The 19,657-nt window shown below is 44.8% G+C and overlaps 1 protein-coding gene across 1 annotated transcript; it reads right to left on the reverse strand.

Annotated features, from left to right (window-relative positions):
- Positions 1-7,342: 7,342 nt before the first annotated feature.
- Positions 7,343-19,008, reverse strand: LOC120935771 (protein kinase C delta type-like). Its single transcript, XM_040347829.1, has 6 exons — positions 18,992-19,008; positions 17,690-17,752; positions 16,658-16,796; positions 14,511-14,669; positions 9,720-9,848; positions 7,343-7,542 (listed from the first exon to the last, which is right to left on the reverse strand). Exons 1-6 carry the CDS (start codon positions 19,006-19,008, stop codon positions 7,378-7,380), a joined length of 672 nt encoding a protein of 223 aa, XP_040203763.1. The 3' UTR covers positions 7,343-7,377.
- Positions 19,009-19,657: the final 649 nt, after the last annotated feature.

Consider the following 19,657-nt stretch of genomic DNA (forward strand, 5'->3'; position numbering starts at 1 on the left):
ATTATAATAAGTAAGAAAAAAATATTGCGCTTGTTACAGTGAAAAAAAAGGAAAGCAGCGATCAAAAAGTGTTATACCACACAAACATATATGCAAAAAAGGGAAGAGATCGCGCTAAATGAGTGATATATAAACAAAAAGTGACATAAAGTTCAAATAAATAATAAGTCGCGCCACAAAGGCAATAATATAAATTCTCCCAGGTGATGAACTCAATCCACAAGGAAAAGTGCTGGACAGAAACATCCTCCACCAACGAAATAAAAGCCTCTTACCAAATATAATTGATCTCCGGATTAAGAGAGATCAAACAGCGCATAAGAGGCATAAATGGATATCCCATAGACAGCAATGGACAGCAACAGTGATGAAATCCTAGTGACTTTGTCTTTACAGAGGCGGCGTTCTGACGTCACCGCATATTGTCTACCTGATACAGGCTGTGTATCGAGCGGGCCGGCTCATATTTTATTCGTTTACCTACAATGATATGTAAGTGTAATTTTACCTATACTGATATTAAACCAAGACGGAATTACGCTATGTGAGGTCTCTTTGTTTCTTATACCCCTGGATGACCTATCGAGAGATGCATCTGTAGAATTTATATACTTGCCTTTGTGGCGGGACTTATTATTTATTTGAACTTTATGTCACTTTTTGTTTATATATCACTCATTTAGCGCGATCTCTTCCCTTTTTTCCACCATTATAATACTTCCCTTCATCCACCCACTTCTAATGATGGACATACATGCACCATTTATATATGCCGAAGCATGGGGGCATCCTCCCGCAAGAAAGTTATGCCGCATACACATGGTCTGACTTTTCCACGGGCAAGGCTCCGTCGGAATTTCGACCGTATGTACGCGGCATAAAAAGTTATGCCGCGTACACACGGTCTGACTTTTCCACGGGCACGCCTTCGTCGGAATTTCAACCCTATGTACGCGGCATTAGGAGCAAAATCGCTCCTCCGCCCCTGCTGCCCACATGCTTCGGCATATATGCTCTTTCTTTTTTTCAACTGTGGTGGTGAAATCACCTTCTACAGTGTTGGAGTCACGGCTTTATGTATCGTGGGAGCAAACGCTGTTGCTGTCAAGATAAATGCAGCGCTGGGAGAATGAGAAAAGAATAAACAATAATGTCTATATAAAACGCTTATATGTGTAAACATAAGGTGTATAAGTCCATGGATTGGTGGAAATAATCTTAAACTGAAAAAGGTCAATCAGTATATATGAAACACCTTAGACGTATATTCCAATTCCTTAAAAAGACAAGTCCACAAAAATGAACGTGAAAATAAAAGTGAGATGATCAGTCAAATAATAGTGACACGACACCCGCGGTGATCCAAAATAAACTGTGATGAGAGTGATATCGCCCGCCACCGATAACAATGGAGGCTTACCGGATGCGGTGGACCCAAATGAGCTTATGCCCAAAGGATCAGTAAAGCTTATAACTCAATTGAGTATGGAAGTGGACCGAACCACACCAAACGATCAATCAGCAGACAACGGTGAAATCCTCACTTAATGACAGGTGAGCAGGATGACTCCAGTTGAAAGATGACTCATAGAAGTGGAAATATATTTTCAGGCCTCTGGTCTGTTCATGGGTTCCAGCTCCCATGTCAGCAAGTGTTAACTGCAGGGTTAACACTTGCTGACATGGGAGCTGGAACCCATGAACAGACCAGAGGCCTGAAAATATATTTCCACTTCTATGAGTCATCTTTCAACTGGAGTCATCCTGCTCACCTGTCATTAAGTGAGGATTTCACCGTTGTCTGCTGATTGATCGTTTGGTGTGGTTCGGTCCACTTCCATACTCAATTGAGTTATAAGCTTTACTGATCCTTTGGGCATAAGCTCATTTGGGTCCACCGCATCCGGTAAGCCTCCATTGTTATCGGTGGCGGGCGATATCACTCTCATCACAGTTTATTTTGGATCACCGCGGGTGTCGTGTCACTATTATTTGACTGATCATCTCACTTTTATTTTCACGTTCATTTTTGTGGACTTGTCTTTTTAAGGAATTGGAATATACGTCTAAGGTGTTTCATATATACTGATTGACCTTTTTCAGTTTAAGATTATTTCCACCAATCCATGGACTTATACACCTTATGTTTACACATATAAGCGTTTTATATAGACATTATTGTTTATTCTTTTCTCATTCTCCCAGCGCTGCATTTTTTGTTTTCTGTTTGTATTGCTTTCCTTTTTTTCACTGGACTGTATGCAGCTGCTCAACCACTTCGATAGCGCAGATTTATTTTTTTATTTCTTAATTCTGTCAAGATAAATAAATACGTGCTGCAACTAAATGGCATACCTGCTAAGTAAATGATGGTTAACATTAAAACAAAGTAACATTACAGTATAACAGTAAGACCTTACCATACCATACCTGCAAAGAAAATACCAAAAAAAACATATTAAAAAATAAAAAATTTTTTAACGCAATCTGTTCCATAAAATATATATATGCCGAAGCATGGGGGCATCCTCCCGCAAAAAAGTAATGCCGCGTACACACTGTCGGACTTTTCCACGGGCAAGCCTCCGTCGGAATTTCGACCGTATGTACGCAGCATTAGGAGCAAAATCGCTCCTCCGCCCCTGCTGCCCCCATGCTTCGGCATATATGCTCTTTTTTTAACTGTGGTGGTGAAATCACCTCCTACAGCGTCGGAGTCACGGCTTTATGTATCGTGGGAGCAAACGCTGTTGCTGTCAAGATAAATAAATCTGCGCTGCAACTGAATGACGTACCTGCTAAGCAAATGATGGTTAACATTAAAACAAAGTAACATTACAGTATAACAGTAAGATCATACCATACCTGCAAAGCAAATACCAAAAAAAACATAGTAAAAAATAAAAAAAATTTTAACGCAACCTGTGCCTAAAATATATAAATGCCAAAGCACGGGGGCATCCTCCCGCAAAAAAGTTATGCCGCGAACACACGGTCGGACTTTTCCACAGGCAAGCCTCCGTCGGAATTTCGACCGTATGTACACGGCATTAGGAGCAAAATCGCTCCTCCGCCCCTGCTGCCCCCATGCTTTGGCATATATGCTCTTTCTTTTTTTCAACTGTGGTGGTGAAATCACCTTCTACAGTGTTGGAGTCATGGCTTTATGTATCGTGGGAGCAAACGCTGTTGCTGTCAAGTTAATAAATATGCGCTGCAACTAAATGGCATACCTGCTAAGTAAATGATGGTTAACATTAAAACAAAGTAATATTACAGTATAACAGTAAGACGTTACCATACCATACCTGCAAAGCAAATACCAAAAAAAAAACATATTAAAAAATAAAACATTTTTTATTGCAATCTGTGCCTAAAATATATATATGCCAAGGCATGGGGGCATCCTCCCGCAAAAAAGTTATGCCGCGTACACACGGTCGGACTTTTCCACGGGCATGCCTCCGTCGGAATTTCGACCGTATGTACGCGGCATTAGGAGCAAAATCGCTCCTCCGCCCCTGCTGCCCCCATGCTTCGGCATATATGCTCTTTTTTTAACTGTGGTGGTGAAATCACCTCCTACAGCGTCGGAGTCACGGCTTTATGTATCGTGGGAGCAAACACTGTTGCTGTCAAGATAAATAAATCCGCGCTGCAACTGAATGACGTACCTGCTAAGCAAATGATGGTTAACATTAAAACAAAGTAACATTACAGTATAACAGTAAGATCATACCATACCTGCAAAGCAAATACCAAAAAAAACATAGTAAAAAATAAAAATAAATGTAACGTAACCTGTGCCTAAAATATATATATGCCAAAGCATGGGGGCATCCTCCCGCAAAAAAGTAATGCCGCGAACACACGGTTGGACTTTTCCACGGGCAAGCCTCCGTCGGAATTTCGACCGCATGTACCCGGCATTAGGAGCAAAATCGCTCCTCCGCCCCTGCTGCCCCCATGCTTTGGCATATATGCTCTTTCTTTTTTTCAACTGTGGTGGTGAAATCACCTTCTACAGTGTTGGAGTCACGGCTTTATGTATCATGGGAGCAAACGCTGTTGCTGTCAAGATAAATAAATATGCGCTGCAACTAAATGGCATACCTGCTAAGTAAATGATGGTTAACATTAAAACAAAGTAACATTACAGTATAACAGTAAGACCTTACCATACCATACCTGCAAAGCAAATACCAAAAAAAAAACATATTAAAAAATAAAAAAAATTTTAACGCAATCTGTGCCTAAAATATATATATCCCGAAGCATGGGAGCATCCTCCCGCAAAAAAGTTATGCCGCGTACACACGGTCGGACTTTTCCACGGGCAAGCCTCTGTCGGAATTTCGACCGTATGTACGCGGCATTAGGAGCAAAATCGCTCCTCCGCCCCTGCTGCCCCCATGCTTCGGCATATATGCTCTTTTTTTAACTGTGGTGGTGAAATCACCTCCTACAGCGTCGGAGTCACAGCTTTATGTATCGTGGGAGCAAACGCTGTTGCTGTCAAGATAAATAAATCCACGCTGCAACTGAATGACGTACCTGCTAAGCAAATGATGGTTAACATTAAAACAAAGTAACATTACAGTATAACAGTAAGATCATACCATACCTGCAAAGCAAATACCAAAAAAAACATGGTAAAAAAAATAATAATAATTAACGCAACCTGTGCCTAAAATATATATATATATGCCAAAGCATGGGGGCGTCCTCCCGCAAAAAAGTTATGCCGCGAACACACGGTCTGATTTTTCCACGGGCAAGCCTCCGTCGGAATTTCCACCGTACAGTATGTACACGGCATTAGGAGCAAAATCCCTCCTCCGCCCCTGCTGCCCCCATGCTTCAGCATATATGCTCTTTTTTTAACTGTGGTGGTGAAATCACCTCCTACAGCACTGGAGTCACGGCTTTATGTATCGTGGGAGCAAACGATGTTGCTGTCAAGATAAATAAATCTGCGCAACAGCTGAATGGCATACCTGAAAACAGTAAAGTATAAAAAAATGACATGCCTGAAAAGCAAGCATGAAAAAACATAACAACAATACAACATTGCAGAATAGAATACAGTCTGCCCTATTACACCACATATATACCTTAAAGCACCCTAACCTGCTCTATACCACCCCAAACGGCCCTATATTACCCTAACCTGCCCCATACCACCACAAACTGCACTATACCACCCTAACCTACCCTATACCACCCCAATCTTCCCTAAAGCACCCTCACCTGCCCTATACCACCCCAATCTGCCCCATATCATCCTAACCTACCCTATACCACCCCAAACTACCCTACATTACCCACCTGCCCCATACCACCCAATCTGCCCTTTACCACCCCAATCTGCCCTAAAGCACCCTCACCTGCCCTATACCACCCCAAACTGCCCTATATTAACCCAACCTGCCCTATACCACCCCAACCTGGCCTATACCACCCCAACCTGGCCTATACCACCCCAATCTGCCCTATATGACCCTAACCTGCCCTATAGCACCCCAAGCTACCCTATAATACTCTAACCTGCCTCATACCACCCCAATCTGCCCTATACCACCCCAAACTGCCCTATACCACCCTAACCTACCCCATACCCCCCAATCTGCCCTAAAGCACCCTAACCTGCCCTATACCACCCCAAACTGCCCTATATTACCCTAACCTGCCCTATACCACCCCAATCTGTTCTATACATCCCTAACCTGTCCTATATTACCCTAACCTGCCCTATATCACCCCAACCTGCCTTATATCACCCCAACCTGCCCTATATCACCCCAAACTGCCCTATACCACCCAAACTGACCTATATAACCCTAACCTGCCCCATATGACCCAAATCTGCCCTATACCACCCTAGTCTGCCCTATACCACCACATATATACATTAAAGCACCCTAACCTGCTCTATACCACCCCAAACTGCCCTATATTACCCTAACCTGCCCCATACCACCCCAAACTGCTCTATACCACCCTAACCTACCCTATACCACCCCAATCTTCCCTAAAGCACCCTTACCTGCCCTATACTACCCCAATCTGCCCCATATCATCCTAACCTACCCTATACCAACCCAAACTACCCTACATTACCCACCTGCCCCATACCACCCAATCTGCCCTTTACCACCCCAATCTGCCCTAAAGCACCCTCACCTGCCCTATACCACCCCAAACTTCCCTATATTAACCCAACCTGCCCTATACCACCCCAACCTGGCCTATACCACCCCAATCTGCCCTATACGACCCTAACCTGCCCTATAGCACCCCAAACTACCCTATAATACTCTAACCTGCCTCATACCACCCCAATCTGCCCTATACCACCCCAAACTGCCCTATACCACCCTAACCTACCCCATACCCCCCAATCTGCCTTAAAGCACCCTAACCTGCCCTATACCACCCCAAACTGCCCTATATCACCCTAACCTGCCCTATACCACCCCAATCTGTTCTATACATCCCTAACCTGTCCTATATTACCCTAACCTGCCCTATATCACCCCAACCTGCCTTATATCACCCCAACCTGCCCTATATCACCCCAAACTGCCCTATATCACCCCAAACTGCCCTATACCACCCAAACTGACCTATATAACCCTAAGCTACCCCATATCACCCAAATCTGCCCTATACCACCCTAGTCTGCCCTATACCACCACATATATACCTTAAAGCACCCTAACCTGCTCTATACCACCCCAAACTGCCCTATATTACCCTAACCTGCCCCATACCACCCCAAACTGCTCTATACCACCCTAACCTACCCTATACCACCCCAATCTTCCCTAAAGCACCCTCACCTGCCCTATACCACCCCAATCTGCCCCATATCATCCTAACCTACCCTATACCACCCCAAACTACCCTACATTACCCACCTGCCCCATACCACCCAATATGCCCTTTACCACCCCAATCTGCCATAAAGCACCCTCACCTGCCCTATACCACCCCAAACTGCCCTATATTAACCCAACCTGCCCTATACCACCCCAACCTGCCCTATACCACCCCAACCTGGCCTATACCACCCCAATCTGCCCTATACATCCCTAACCTGCTCTATACCAACCCAACCTGCCCTATACTACCCCAAACTGACCTAAATCACCCTAACCTGCCCTATACCACCCCAAACTGCCCTATATTACCCTAACCTGCCCTATAACACCCCAATCTGCCCTATATGACCCTAACCTGCCCCATACCACCCAATTTGCCCTATATCACCCTAACCTGCCCTATACCACCCTAACCTGCCCTATACAGGACTGGCCCGGCTGAAGACAGTACAGGACTCTTGGACTAGTGAGTGTTTCTCAAAAGTCAGCCGCTTCATTCTTTCATTTCCTGTTCAGCATCTTTTTTCCATTTCCTGCTCATGAAGCTGAAGCCATCAAACAATCTCTGTTTCGAATTTGCAATTTTCTTCTCGTTCTTTTCTCTGTAGTAAATCAGTTCCTTCACTCCTATTTGCTCATTTGTGTCTTTTTCTGGGCACTGCAACAAGAAAATACATAAATCAGACCTATCATTCAATACAGGACATACCAACCCAACGGCGGATCCAGGGGGGTGGGGGCAACGGGGCAATTATGTCACATTGGCTTTAAAAAAAACAAAAAAACATTTTTTTTTATTTATTTTTTTTAAAACTGCTTTGTGGTGCCTGCAGCTGCCGCTGCCAAGTCTCTCACTCTCTCATCACCAGGGCGGGACTGGCCCAGCCCGGTAGGCTGCCTGTCCTGAGGCTGCTTTGAGCTGTAGCTGACTGCAGCGCTCCCCCTCTCTCCTGCGTGTATGACACCGGGCATCTTTCGCTGTGTGTGAGAGCTGGGTCTGTGTTCGGCTGTGCTGCCTGTGCTAGACCAGCTTGTGTGATAGTAGATGGAGATGGAACACTGATTGAATCAGTGTTTTGTCTATCACAAAAGCCCGTCTAGGGGGGGACCTTGCTAGAGCACACTGCCCTGCCGAACACAGACCTACAGCTCCTGTTTGTTCCATGACACACGTCGGGAGAGGAGATACCTGCTGTGTGTGATCGAGGCAATCCCATGGTGAGTGCCATGCACAGTGGGGCTTCATTCATATACAAAAGTGGGGCTGCATTAATATACAAAGTGGGGCTGCATTAATATACAAAGTGGGGCTGCTGCATTCATATACAAAGTGGGGATGCATTCATATACAAAGTGGGACTGCATTCATATACAAAGTGGGACTGCATTCATATACAAAAGTCGGGCTGTATTTATATATACAGTGGGGCTGCATTTATATACAAAAGTTGGACTGCATTTATATACAAAAGTGGGACTGAATTTATATACTAAAGTGGGACTGCATTCATATACAAAAGTGGGGCTGCATTCATATACAAAAGTGGGGCTGCATTCATATACAAAAGTGGGGCTGCATTTATATACAAAAGTGGGACTGCATTTATATACAAAAGTGGGGCTGTATTTATATACAAAAGTGGGACTGCATTTATATACAAAAGTGGGACTGAATTTATATATATATACAGTGGGACTGAATTTATATACAAAAGTGGGACTGCATTTATATACAAAAGTGGGACTGCATTTATATACAAAAGTGGGGCTGCATTTATATACAAAAGTGGGACTGCATTCATATACAAAAGTGGGACTGCTTTCATATATACAGTGGGGCTGCATTCATATGTACAGTGAGGCTGCAATGATGGGCACTGATGAGGCTGCATTGATCTCTTGTACCATGTCTTCAGTCTCTGACCATCTCTTGTACCATGTCTCCAGTCTCTGACCATCCCTTGTACCATGACCATCCCTTGTACCACATCTGCAGTTTCTGACCATCCCTTGTACCATGTCTGCCGTCTCTGACCATCTCTTGTACCATGTCTGCAGTCTCTGACCATCCCTTGTACCATGTCTGCAGTCTGACCATCCCTTGTACCACATCTGCAGTCTCTGACCATCCCTTGTACCATGTCTGCAGTCTCTGACCATCTCTTGTAACATGTCTGCAGTCTCTGACCATCCCTTGTACCATGTCTGCAGTCTCTGACCATCCCTTGTACCATGTCTGCCGTCTCTGACCATCCCTTGTACCATGTCTGCAGTCTCTGACCATCCCTTGTACCATGTCTGCAGTCTCTGACCATCCCTTGTACCATGTCTGCAGTCTCTGACCATCTCCTGTATCATGTCTGCAGTCTCTGACCATTTCTTGTATCATGTCTGCAGTCTCTGACCATCTCTTGTACCATGTCTGCAGTCTCTGACCATCTCTTGTACCATGTCTGCAGTCCCTGACAATCGTCTACAAACTATGGGATAGATTTATGGCATTTATATTTAAATATTTCTTACTAGTAATGGCGGCGATCATTGATTTTTTAGCTGTACTGCAACATTGCAGCGGACACACAGGACACCTAATTGAGTTCTGTAAGCAACACCTTATTTTCTGGCAGTGCCCCTCCCGAGACTAGACTCTGGATCCACCCTTGTACCAACCAGGAGATGCATTTTCATATGTAACACTACACTACCTAATGTTACCATTATAACTATTTTGTTTCTTCTATGAACTTATAATGATATTTTATAATAATAAATAGCAGTGAAATGATCTCCTTGTATGTGCACACATAATATTAATTGCACTTCCAATTGACTTACCTCTGGCATCCACAATGGTGGGGTAACCTTTCCTTCCTCCAGCTTCTTCCACTCAATTGATCTGAAGAAGGGGTGTTCTCGCAGTCTTTTTACTGCCGTCCCGCGAACTTTTGGATTTTTTTTAAGAAGCTGTAATGAAAAAGATATATTTAGCATACAGTAGATTGTCACTAATAGAAAATGATAAATCAGTCAGTTTAGTTTCGGCCATTTAAAAAAAAAAAAAAATACTCAATAGTCATATTTTAATTTCTTAGTGTCGTTTTAAATTAAGATATGTCTTCTGGAAGGATCTAAGGTAGCATTCCTGAACCGGTCTACGAGTTCCTCCAACAGCTCATGTTTTCATGATGTCACATGGGTAGTTCAGATGTAATGCTGACCTCCTGTGTGGTGAATATCCTGCCATAAAATCTGTATTTCACACTTCCAGAAGTCAGATACCCCGTCTGTGCTTCCTGACTCGAACCCCTACATCACTATAGCAAATAGTAATGATGTGGGGGCTGGTGAAAGGAATCACAGAGCACAGTGGGGGACCAGGTAGCCGACATACAGGATCTGGTAATGTACTACATCAGCCGTCACTAAATGGCGGCCCGCGGTCCGAGTCCGGCCCGGGTGGCGCTTCTGCCCGGACCGCCATTATCATTTTAAATTTCAGCGTTGGTTTGCTGGGGCCGCGGGTTTCCCCAGCAACCAGTGACGCTGAGAGCGGAGAAGACAAGCTTGCAATCACGGGCCGCGAGTAGGGGCGTGACGTCACGTGCGTGCCCCGCCCCCTGCTGCTTGCGGGTCCACTCCTGGCTCTCCTTGCGAGATTGGGGCGTGACGTCCCGTGCGCGCCCTGCCCCCCTGCTACTCGCATTTCCCGGGCTCTCCTTATCGCGCAGCTTCCGCCCATCTTGCATGCAAGGTATGTGACAAGTTAATTAGTTGTCACTAATGGGCAATTGTGCTGTCATTAATGGTCACGCTGATGGGCACCTTTTTTTATGTTAAGGGGCACTCTGATGGACGAATTTTATTTTAAGGGGCACGCTGATGGGTATATTTTTAATGTGCACACTGATGAGCATATTTTGTTAAGGGGCACACTGATGGACACATTTTGTTGTGCCCATCAGAGTGCCCCTTAACATAAAATATACCCATCAGCGTACCCCTTAAAATAAAATGTGCCCATCAGAGTGCCCCTTAACAAAAAAATTTCCCATCAGCATGCCCCTTAACATAAAATAAGGGTCACGCTGATGGGCACCTTTTATGTTAAGGGGCACTCTGATGGGCACATTTTATTTTAAGGGGTACGCTGATGGGTATATTTTATGTTAAGGGGCACTCTGATGGGCACAACAAAATGTGTCCATCAGTGAGCCCCTTAACAAAATATGCTCATCAGTGTGCACATTAAAAATATACCCATCAGCATGCCCCTTAAAATAAAATGTGCCCATCAGAGTACCCCTTAACACAAAAGGTGCCCATCAGCGTAACCCTTATTTTATGTTAAGGGGCATGCTGATGGGAACATTTTTTTGTTAAGGAGCACTCTGATGGGCATATTTTATTTTAAGGGGCACATTTTATTGTGCCCATCAGAGTGCCCCTTCATATAAAATGTGCCCATCAGGATGTCCCTTAACATAAAATGTGCCCATCAGTATGACCCTTATTTTATGTTAAGGGGCACGCTGATGGGCACATTTTATGTTAAGGGAGACTCTGATGGGGACATCTGATGTAAGGAGGCACTCTGATGGGAATGCCTGATGTAAATTAGCGCTGTGATGGGGACCCCTGATGTAAAGGGGTGCTGTGATGGGGAACCCTGATGTAAAGGGGCGCTGTGATGGGGACCCCTGATTTAAAGGGGTGCTGTGATGGGGACCCCTGATGTAAAGGGGCACTGTGATGGGAACCTCTGATTTAAAGGGGTGCTGTGATGGGGACACCTAATGTAAAGGGGCACTGTGATGGGGACACCTGATGTAAAGGGGTTCTGTGATGTGGACACCTGATGTAAAGGAGTGCTGTGATAGGGACACCTGATTAAAGGAGCTCTGTGATGGGGACCCCTGATGTAAAGGGGCACTGTGATGGGGACCCCTGATTTAAAGGAGTGCTGTGATATGGACACCTGATGTAAAGGAGCTCTGTGATGGGGACCCCTGATGTAAAGGGGCACTGTGATGGGGACCCCTGATTTAAAGGATTGCTGTGATAGGGACACCTAATGTAAAGGGGCACTGTGATGGGGACACCTGATGTAAAGGGGTTCTGTGATGGGGACACCTGATGTAAAGGGGTGCTGTGATAGGGACACCCGATGTAAAGGGGTGCTGTGATGGGGACACCCGATGTAAAGGGATGCTGTGATGGGGACACCTGATGTAAAGGGGCACTGTGATGGGGACACCTGATGTAAAGGGGCACTGTGATGGGGATCCCTGATTTAAAGGAGTGCTGTGATAGGGACACCTGATGTAAAGGAGCTCTATGATGGGGACCCCTGATGTAAAGGGGCACTGTGATGGGGACCCCTGATTTAAAGGAGTGCTGTGATAGGAAAACCTAATGTAAAGGGGCACTGTGATGGGGACACCTGATGTAAAGGGGTGCTGTGATGGGGACACCTGATGTAAAGGGGTGCTGTGATAGGGACACCTGATGTAAAGGGGTGCTGTGATGGGGACACCCGGTGTAAAGAGAAGCTGTGATGGGGACACCTGATGTAAAGGGGCACTGTGATGGGGACACCTGATGTAAAGGGGCACTGTGATGGGGATCCCTGATTTAAAGGAGTGCTGTGATAGGGACACCTGATGTAAAGGGGTGCTGTGATGGGGACCCCTGATGTAAAGGGGCACTGTGATGGGGTCCCCTGATTTAAAGGGATGCTGTGATGGGGACACCTGATGTAAAGGGGTGCTGTGATGGGGACACCTGATGTAAAGGGGTGCTGTGATGGGGACCCCCAATGTAAAGGGGCGCTGTGATGGGGACACCTGATGTAAAAGGGGTGCTGTGATGGGGACACCTGATGTAAAGGGGTGCTGTGATGGGGACACCTGATGTGAAGGGGTGCTGTGATGGGGACACCTGATGTAAAGAGGTGCTGTGATGGGGACCCCCGATGTAAAGGGGCGCTGTGATGGGGACACCTGATGTAAAGGGGCGCTGTGATGGGGACACCTGATGTAAAGGGGTGCTGTGATGGGGACACCTGATGTAAAGGGGTGCTGTGATGGGGACACCTGATGTAAAGGGGTGCTGTGATGGGGACACCTGATGTAAAGGGGCGCTCTGATGGGGACACCTGATGTAAAGGGGTGCTGTGATGGGGACACCTGATGTAAAGGGATGCTGTGATGGGGACACCTGATGTAAAGGGGCGCTGTGATGGGGACACCTGATGTAAAGGGGTGCTGTGATGGGGACACCTGATGTAAAGGGGCGCTGTGATGGGGACACCTGATGTAAAGGGGTGCTGTGATGGGGACACCTGATGTAAAGGGGTGCTGTGATGGGGACACCTGATGTAAAGGGGTGCTGTGATGGGGACACCTGATGTAAAGGGGTGCTGTGATGGGGACACCTGATGTAAAGGGGTGCTGTGATGGGGACACCTGATGTAAAGTGGTGCTGTGATGGGGACACCTGATGTAAAGGGGCGCTGTGATGGGGACACCTGATGTAAAGGGGTGCTGTGATGGGGACACCAGATGTAAAGGGGCACTGTGATGGGGACCCCTGATTTAAAGGAGTGCTGTGATAGGAAAACCTAATGTAAAGGGGCACTGTGATGGGGACACCTGATGTAAAGAGGTGCTGTGATGGGGACACCTGATGTAAAGGGGCACTGTGATGGGGTCCCCTGATTTAAAGGGATGCTGTGATGGGGACACCTGATGTAAAGGGGTGCTGTGATGGGGACACCTGATGTAAAGGGGTGCTGTGATGGGGACACCTGATGTAAAGGGGTGCTGTGATGGGGACACCTGATGTAAAGGGGTGCTGTGATGGGGACACCTGATGTAAAGAGGTGCTGTGATGGGGACCCCCGATGTAAAGGGGCGCTGTGATGGGGACACCTGATGTAAAGGGGCGCTGTGATGGGGACACCTGATGTAAAGGGGTGCTGTGATGGGGACACCTGATGTAAAGGGGTGCTGTGATGGGGACACCTGATGTAAAGGGGTGCTGTGATGGGGACACCTGATGTAAAGGGGTGATGTGATGGGGACACCTGATGTAAAGGGATGCTGTGATGGGGACACCTGATGTAAAGGGATGCTGTGATGGGGACACCTGATGTAAAGGGGTGCTGTGATAGGGACACCTGATGTAAAGAGGTGCTGTGATGGGGACACCTGATGTAAAGGGGTGCTGTGATGGGGACACCTGATGTAAAGGGGTGCTGTGATGGGGACACCTGATGTAAAGTGGTGCTGTGATGGGGACACCTGATGTAAAGGGGCGCTGTGATGGGGACACCTGATGTAAAGGGATGCTGTGATGGGGACACCTGATGTAAAGGGGCGCTGTGATGGGGACACCTGATATTAAGGGGCGCTGTGATGGGGAAAAATGGGGACTTGAGATTCGGACCTCGGCCCAAAGAAAATTTTAGTGACCGGACCTCCTTGAATTTTATTTCAAGACCCCTGTACTACATGCTAGAGAACTTTCTGCAAGCTTCCCTCTTCAATGCAGAAGAGCCTTTTTAATAAACAACGCTCAGGACCTATAGCTCTTGGATAATTCTAATTCTAGACTATCTATACTTACTTTCTCAATGACATCTCGAAGGTCAGGGTCAATGTTCTTTGGATAGAGTGATTTCCTGCATCCGGCTAATTCTGCTTCTTCTCCTGTGGCCATTTCAAACAGGATAACACCAAGTGCATAATAGTCGACCGTAGCATCGTAGGGTTTTCTTTGGTGAATCTGATAAAACAAAGAGTAAGGGTAACTTTAAAATAAAGCACATGATCAGCCATACACAGAGCAGTGATAATAGGTAATAAATAGTTGATAGAAATTACAGGTCACGGTGTGGCCCCTGTCTTTCTTTTAGGCTTCTTGTCATAAAATCATAAACATACTGGGGCAGATCCTCGTACCTTTTTGCCGGGCGCAGCGTATCTAAGATACGCTACGCCGCCGTAACTTATCTTTTTTTTTTCTTAATCCACAAAGAATCTGCGCCGTAAGATACGGCGGCGTAGTGTATCTCTCGCGGTGTAAGGGCGCGGAATTCAAATGGATGTAATGGGGGCGTGTTTTATGTAAATACGTTGTGACCCGACGAAAACGACGTTTTTTTTTGTACTGCGCATGCGCCGTCCGTGGGGGTATCCCAGTGCTCATGCTCGAAATTAAACCGGAAACAGCCAATGCTTGCGACGGTGACGTCATTCTACGCAAATTCCTATTCGCGAACGACTTACGCAAAAAATTCAAAATTGTACGCGGGAACGACGGCCATACTTAACATTGAGTACGCCTCATAATAGCAGCTTTAACTATACGCCGGAAAAAGCCGAACGCAAACAACGTAAAAAAATGCGCCGGCCGGACCTACGTTCGTGGATTGCCTTAAATAGCAAATTTGCATACTCAACGCGGAATTAGACGGAAACACCACCTAGCGGCTGCCGAAAAATTGCAGCTTAGATCCGACGGCGTACTAAGATGTACGCCTGTCGGATCTAGCCGAGATGCCGTTGTATCTTGTTTTTAGGATTCAAAACAAAGATACGACGCAGGAATTTTGAAATTACGCCGGCGTATTTTCTTTGTGGATCTGCCCCACTGTGTTTCCCCCGAAAATAAGACCGGGTCTTATATTAATTTTGGCTACAAAAATCACACTAGGGCTTATTTTCAGGGGATGTCTTATTTCTTTACGGCATGTACAATAATCTACATTTATTCAAATACAGTCATGTCATCATGACGATCTTAGAGTGGTTGTAACCCCAAAAAGAAAAAAAATATCCTGATCCTTTAAAGCATGATAGCCAGCACAGTGACCCGCCGTAGCTCTTCTCCACTCTGAGCACTGCAGAGGAAGGGACCACTGACGTTGGAGAGGAAAAGATCTCCAGCCGGTCACGTGAGCACCCAGCGGCACTGTAAGTAAGGTATTTTACAAAACAAAGTTACAAAAAGGAGACACACTGCACATTATATAATCTTTTTACAAAACAGATTACGTTTTTACGACGACTTTAAAGTGGTTGTAAAGTCAAAATTTTGACTTTACATATATTTGTGCATGTCATTATTTAAAATCGTTTGCTGGTAGCTCTTTTTTTTTTTACCTGTTTCATTGTGAAGTTATCAGTGCATTATCGAGCGGGGACATGTACCGCGCATGCGCCGGATCCGGCAAGCAGAGCCTCTGCCGGCTAAATTCTTTGTTTATGTCGGGGCTGCGTCATTTCCTCATGTAGACGTCAGCCCCGACATCCCGCGATGCTTCGTGCGAATCCAAGTGCATGATGGTTAGCACGTAGAAGAGGCTTGAATATTGTGACCGTATTGGGCACGCGCGGGATTACAGAGACGAGGAGGAACTGTGGGCGGAAATTGTAATTGAATGAGACGCGGAAGACCACAAACGAAATGGCGCGGGCTTACTACAGGAATTACACTCCGCAAGATCAACAGTTTATACAGTAAGGCTAGTAATGTAGATATACATATAGCAATCAATCGAAGTAGAACTAGATGGTCTTTAAGAATATTTAAATTGTAGAGATTGTACTGGAGGGTTTACAACCGCTTTAACTAGGGTTTTTTTTTTTCGGGGTAGGGCTTATATTGCAGCCATCCCCAAAAATAACGCTAGGTCTTATTTTCGGGGAAATAGGGTAATAATATAAAGATTGAAGTGTTAAAAGGGCAAATGAAGGGTGGTAGATACTTACCTCTGGTGCCATATAGTCTTCAGTACCGCAATAACTATCCACTTTCTTGGATCCAAACACATCAACTATAGAAATGCCAAAGTCTGCGAGTTTTACATGGCCGGTGCCGTCAAGCAGTATGTTGTCGGGTTTCAAGTCTCTGTAAAAGAAAAGAGAGCATTATATTTACAGATCAATACATTTTTATTTTATTAATTAAGAACATAAAAAAAAGTTGCTGCACATATTACACAACATTGTAATACAGTAAACTGTGAAGGCATATAGTATAGAATTTGTTTGGGCCTTGATGGCCTAGTCAAATTTTTAAAACCTAATAGGTCAGTATTAAATGGGTGCCAACGGGTTGGATCACCTACTAATTTTCTGCACCACTTTATGAATCTCAGCATGAACCTCATGGGCTCAGTTCCCAGCTTATTGCAGTTGAATAAACCATGTCACGTCCCAGTCTGTCATTCTGCAATACTTTAAAATCTTTATTGAAAACAAGGGAGCAGAAAAACTCCATAGGCTGTCTTCCTCTGTCACATTTTGCCCTTCTAGTGGGGCATGTTTAAGTCCCACTAGGGGGCGATACGCATTAGAATGAGACAACCTGGGGAGTGTTTCTATCCACATGTAATAATATACCGTAGTTATAGACACATTGTGAAATGACAAAGTGTGCCTGAATATTGTTTCTTCTATTGGTTCTATTGATGAGGCCCCGAGCAATCTTTACATCTGTGGCCAGTTTTGTGGGGCTGCTGAATGGGACGTGTTAGAAGGGAACATCTTTAATTACTGCAGTTATAATAAGAGAGATTCTTAGCTTGATGTTATATTTAATTAAAATATATGTAGTATGGGGAAGTGAGGCTTCCTTACTTACAGTAGATGCACAAAAGCTTCAGCAGCAGGGGACAGAACTGGCAGAGGGCAATTTAACCCTTGTACACCCATCCACAACTAGAGTACCAGTGTTGGGTGGTGTTGTCTTTTAATAAGAAATGGTGAATATGGATGTAAAATCATGATGGAAACACTTACCTATGAATGATACCACGTCCGTGCAGATCTTGCAGAGCGCAGAGAAGTTCAGCAGCAATAAATCTGTAAAAAAAAAGAAAAGGTCTGTTAATATCACACATCTCACAGAATAAGTAAATAAATGATTAATAGATGATTTCTTCCAAGCCGTGCAAGTCAGAGGAACTGACTGAATGATGGGCACTGTTCAGTTTTTGGGGTAATAATATATTTGTTGGTCCTAAACCAGCCCATAGAGATTTGTCACTGTACGTGAAAAACGTGGCAAAATGCATATCACACTTGTGGTGCCATTAATTCTTAACCACGCGGGTATACTGCGGCAGGTTTGCTTGCCTGGGTATACGTCAGCCACTTAAAGACCACTTGGGGTGGCGTGACAAAGGGGTTGATTCTCATGCCCGGCGGCTGCGATGTTCACCAGGCACCAGTGGGTCGCTCCTGAGAGACAGAATGGAGGTCTGTCAGTGTAAAAAGACAGATCTCCGCTCTGTCAGGGGGGAGGAGAGCGATCTATTGTTCATACTAAGTATGAACAACGATCGGTCTCCTCTTTCAGGCAGTCCCATCCCCCCACAGTTATAATCACTCCCTAGGACACACATTTAACCCCTTGATTGCCCCTAGTTTTAACCTCTTCCCTGCATGTGACATTTATACAGTAATCAGTGGCTATTTTTAGCTCTGATTGCTGTATAAATGTCAATGGTCGCAAAAAAGTGTCAAAAATGTCTCATCTGTCCACCACATTCCCAATAAAAATCGCTGATCGCCACCATTAGTAGTAAAAAAATATATAATAAAAATTACATAAATCTACCCCCTATTTTGTAGACTCTTTTGCGCAAACCAATCAATATACGCTTATTGCGATTTTTTTTTTACCAAAAATATGTAGAATATTACATATCGATCTAAACTGAGGAAGAATTTTTAATTTTTTTTTATATTTTGGGGGGATATTTATTATAGCAAAAAGTAAAAAATATTGATTTTTTTTTCAAAATTTACGCTCTTTTCTTGTTTATAGTGAAAACAAAAAAACGCATAGGTGATCAAATACCACCAAAAGAAAGCTTGATTTGTGTAAAAAAAATGGACATTGATTTTGTTTGGGTACAACTTCGCATGATCGCGCAATTGTCAGTTAAAGCGTCACAGTGCCATATCGCAAAACGTGGCCTGGTCAGGAAGGGGGCAAATCCTTCCGGGGCTGAAGTGGTTAATGGCATCTCAAACGCAGGTAGCAGTTACCTGAAAAAATGCACCAAAATTTACATTGCAAAAGGGCATGAGGCTCACTGCCCAAAAAAGTCCATGAGTTACTTTGGCACATTTAGCACAAGTAGGGCAGCTCATACAAATGAATAGGCTGCCTTGTGCTGTTGCACAAAAAACATGTAAAAAAGGGAAAAATAAACGCGTTGCGTGGAGCAGGTGTGAATACATCCTTAGATCATACCTTTGTGATACTTACCTTATTGCAGCAGTTGATAATGGAGCAGAAGACTCGATCTGTTCGGATAGTTCTCCTCCTCTCATGTACTCCATAACGAAGAAAAGATTTTCCTGTAAAAGACAAAGAAATATATAAGTTCAAAAAGGGAAAGTGGATGTGAGGATTGTGTTTTGTCAGAAATGCAGAAATATAGGGCTTATGATAACAAAGGACAGCACTAGATTTCTGGCAGGATCAACAGGTATTTGTCTGCTCTTAATGAACAGATATAACAAAATACTTTGATTTGTATATTTATTAGACCAAGTGGGAACAAACAAGAGATGGTCACTGTTGGGTTTACATTTTACACTTTAAATGTAAGTTCACATTAAAGTCAGAATACAATTTTTTGGTAGGAACTTTAACCGTTTAACGACCGCCGCATGTAATTATACGTCGGCAAAATGGCGCGGACAGGCAGAACGACGTTCCCGCACGTCGCTGCCTTGCCGCGGGTCGGGGGTCGA

This window comes from Rana temporaria, chromosome 4, assembly GCF_905171775.1.
Source record: "Rana temporaria chromosome 4, aRanTem1.1, whole genome shotgun sequence".
Taxonomy (NCBI): domain Eukaryota; kingdom Metazoa; phylum Chordata; class Amphibia; order Anura; family Ranidae; genus Rana; species Rana temporaria.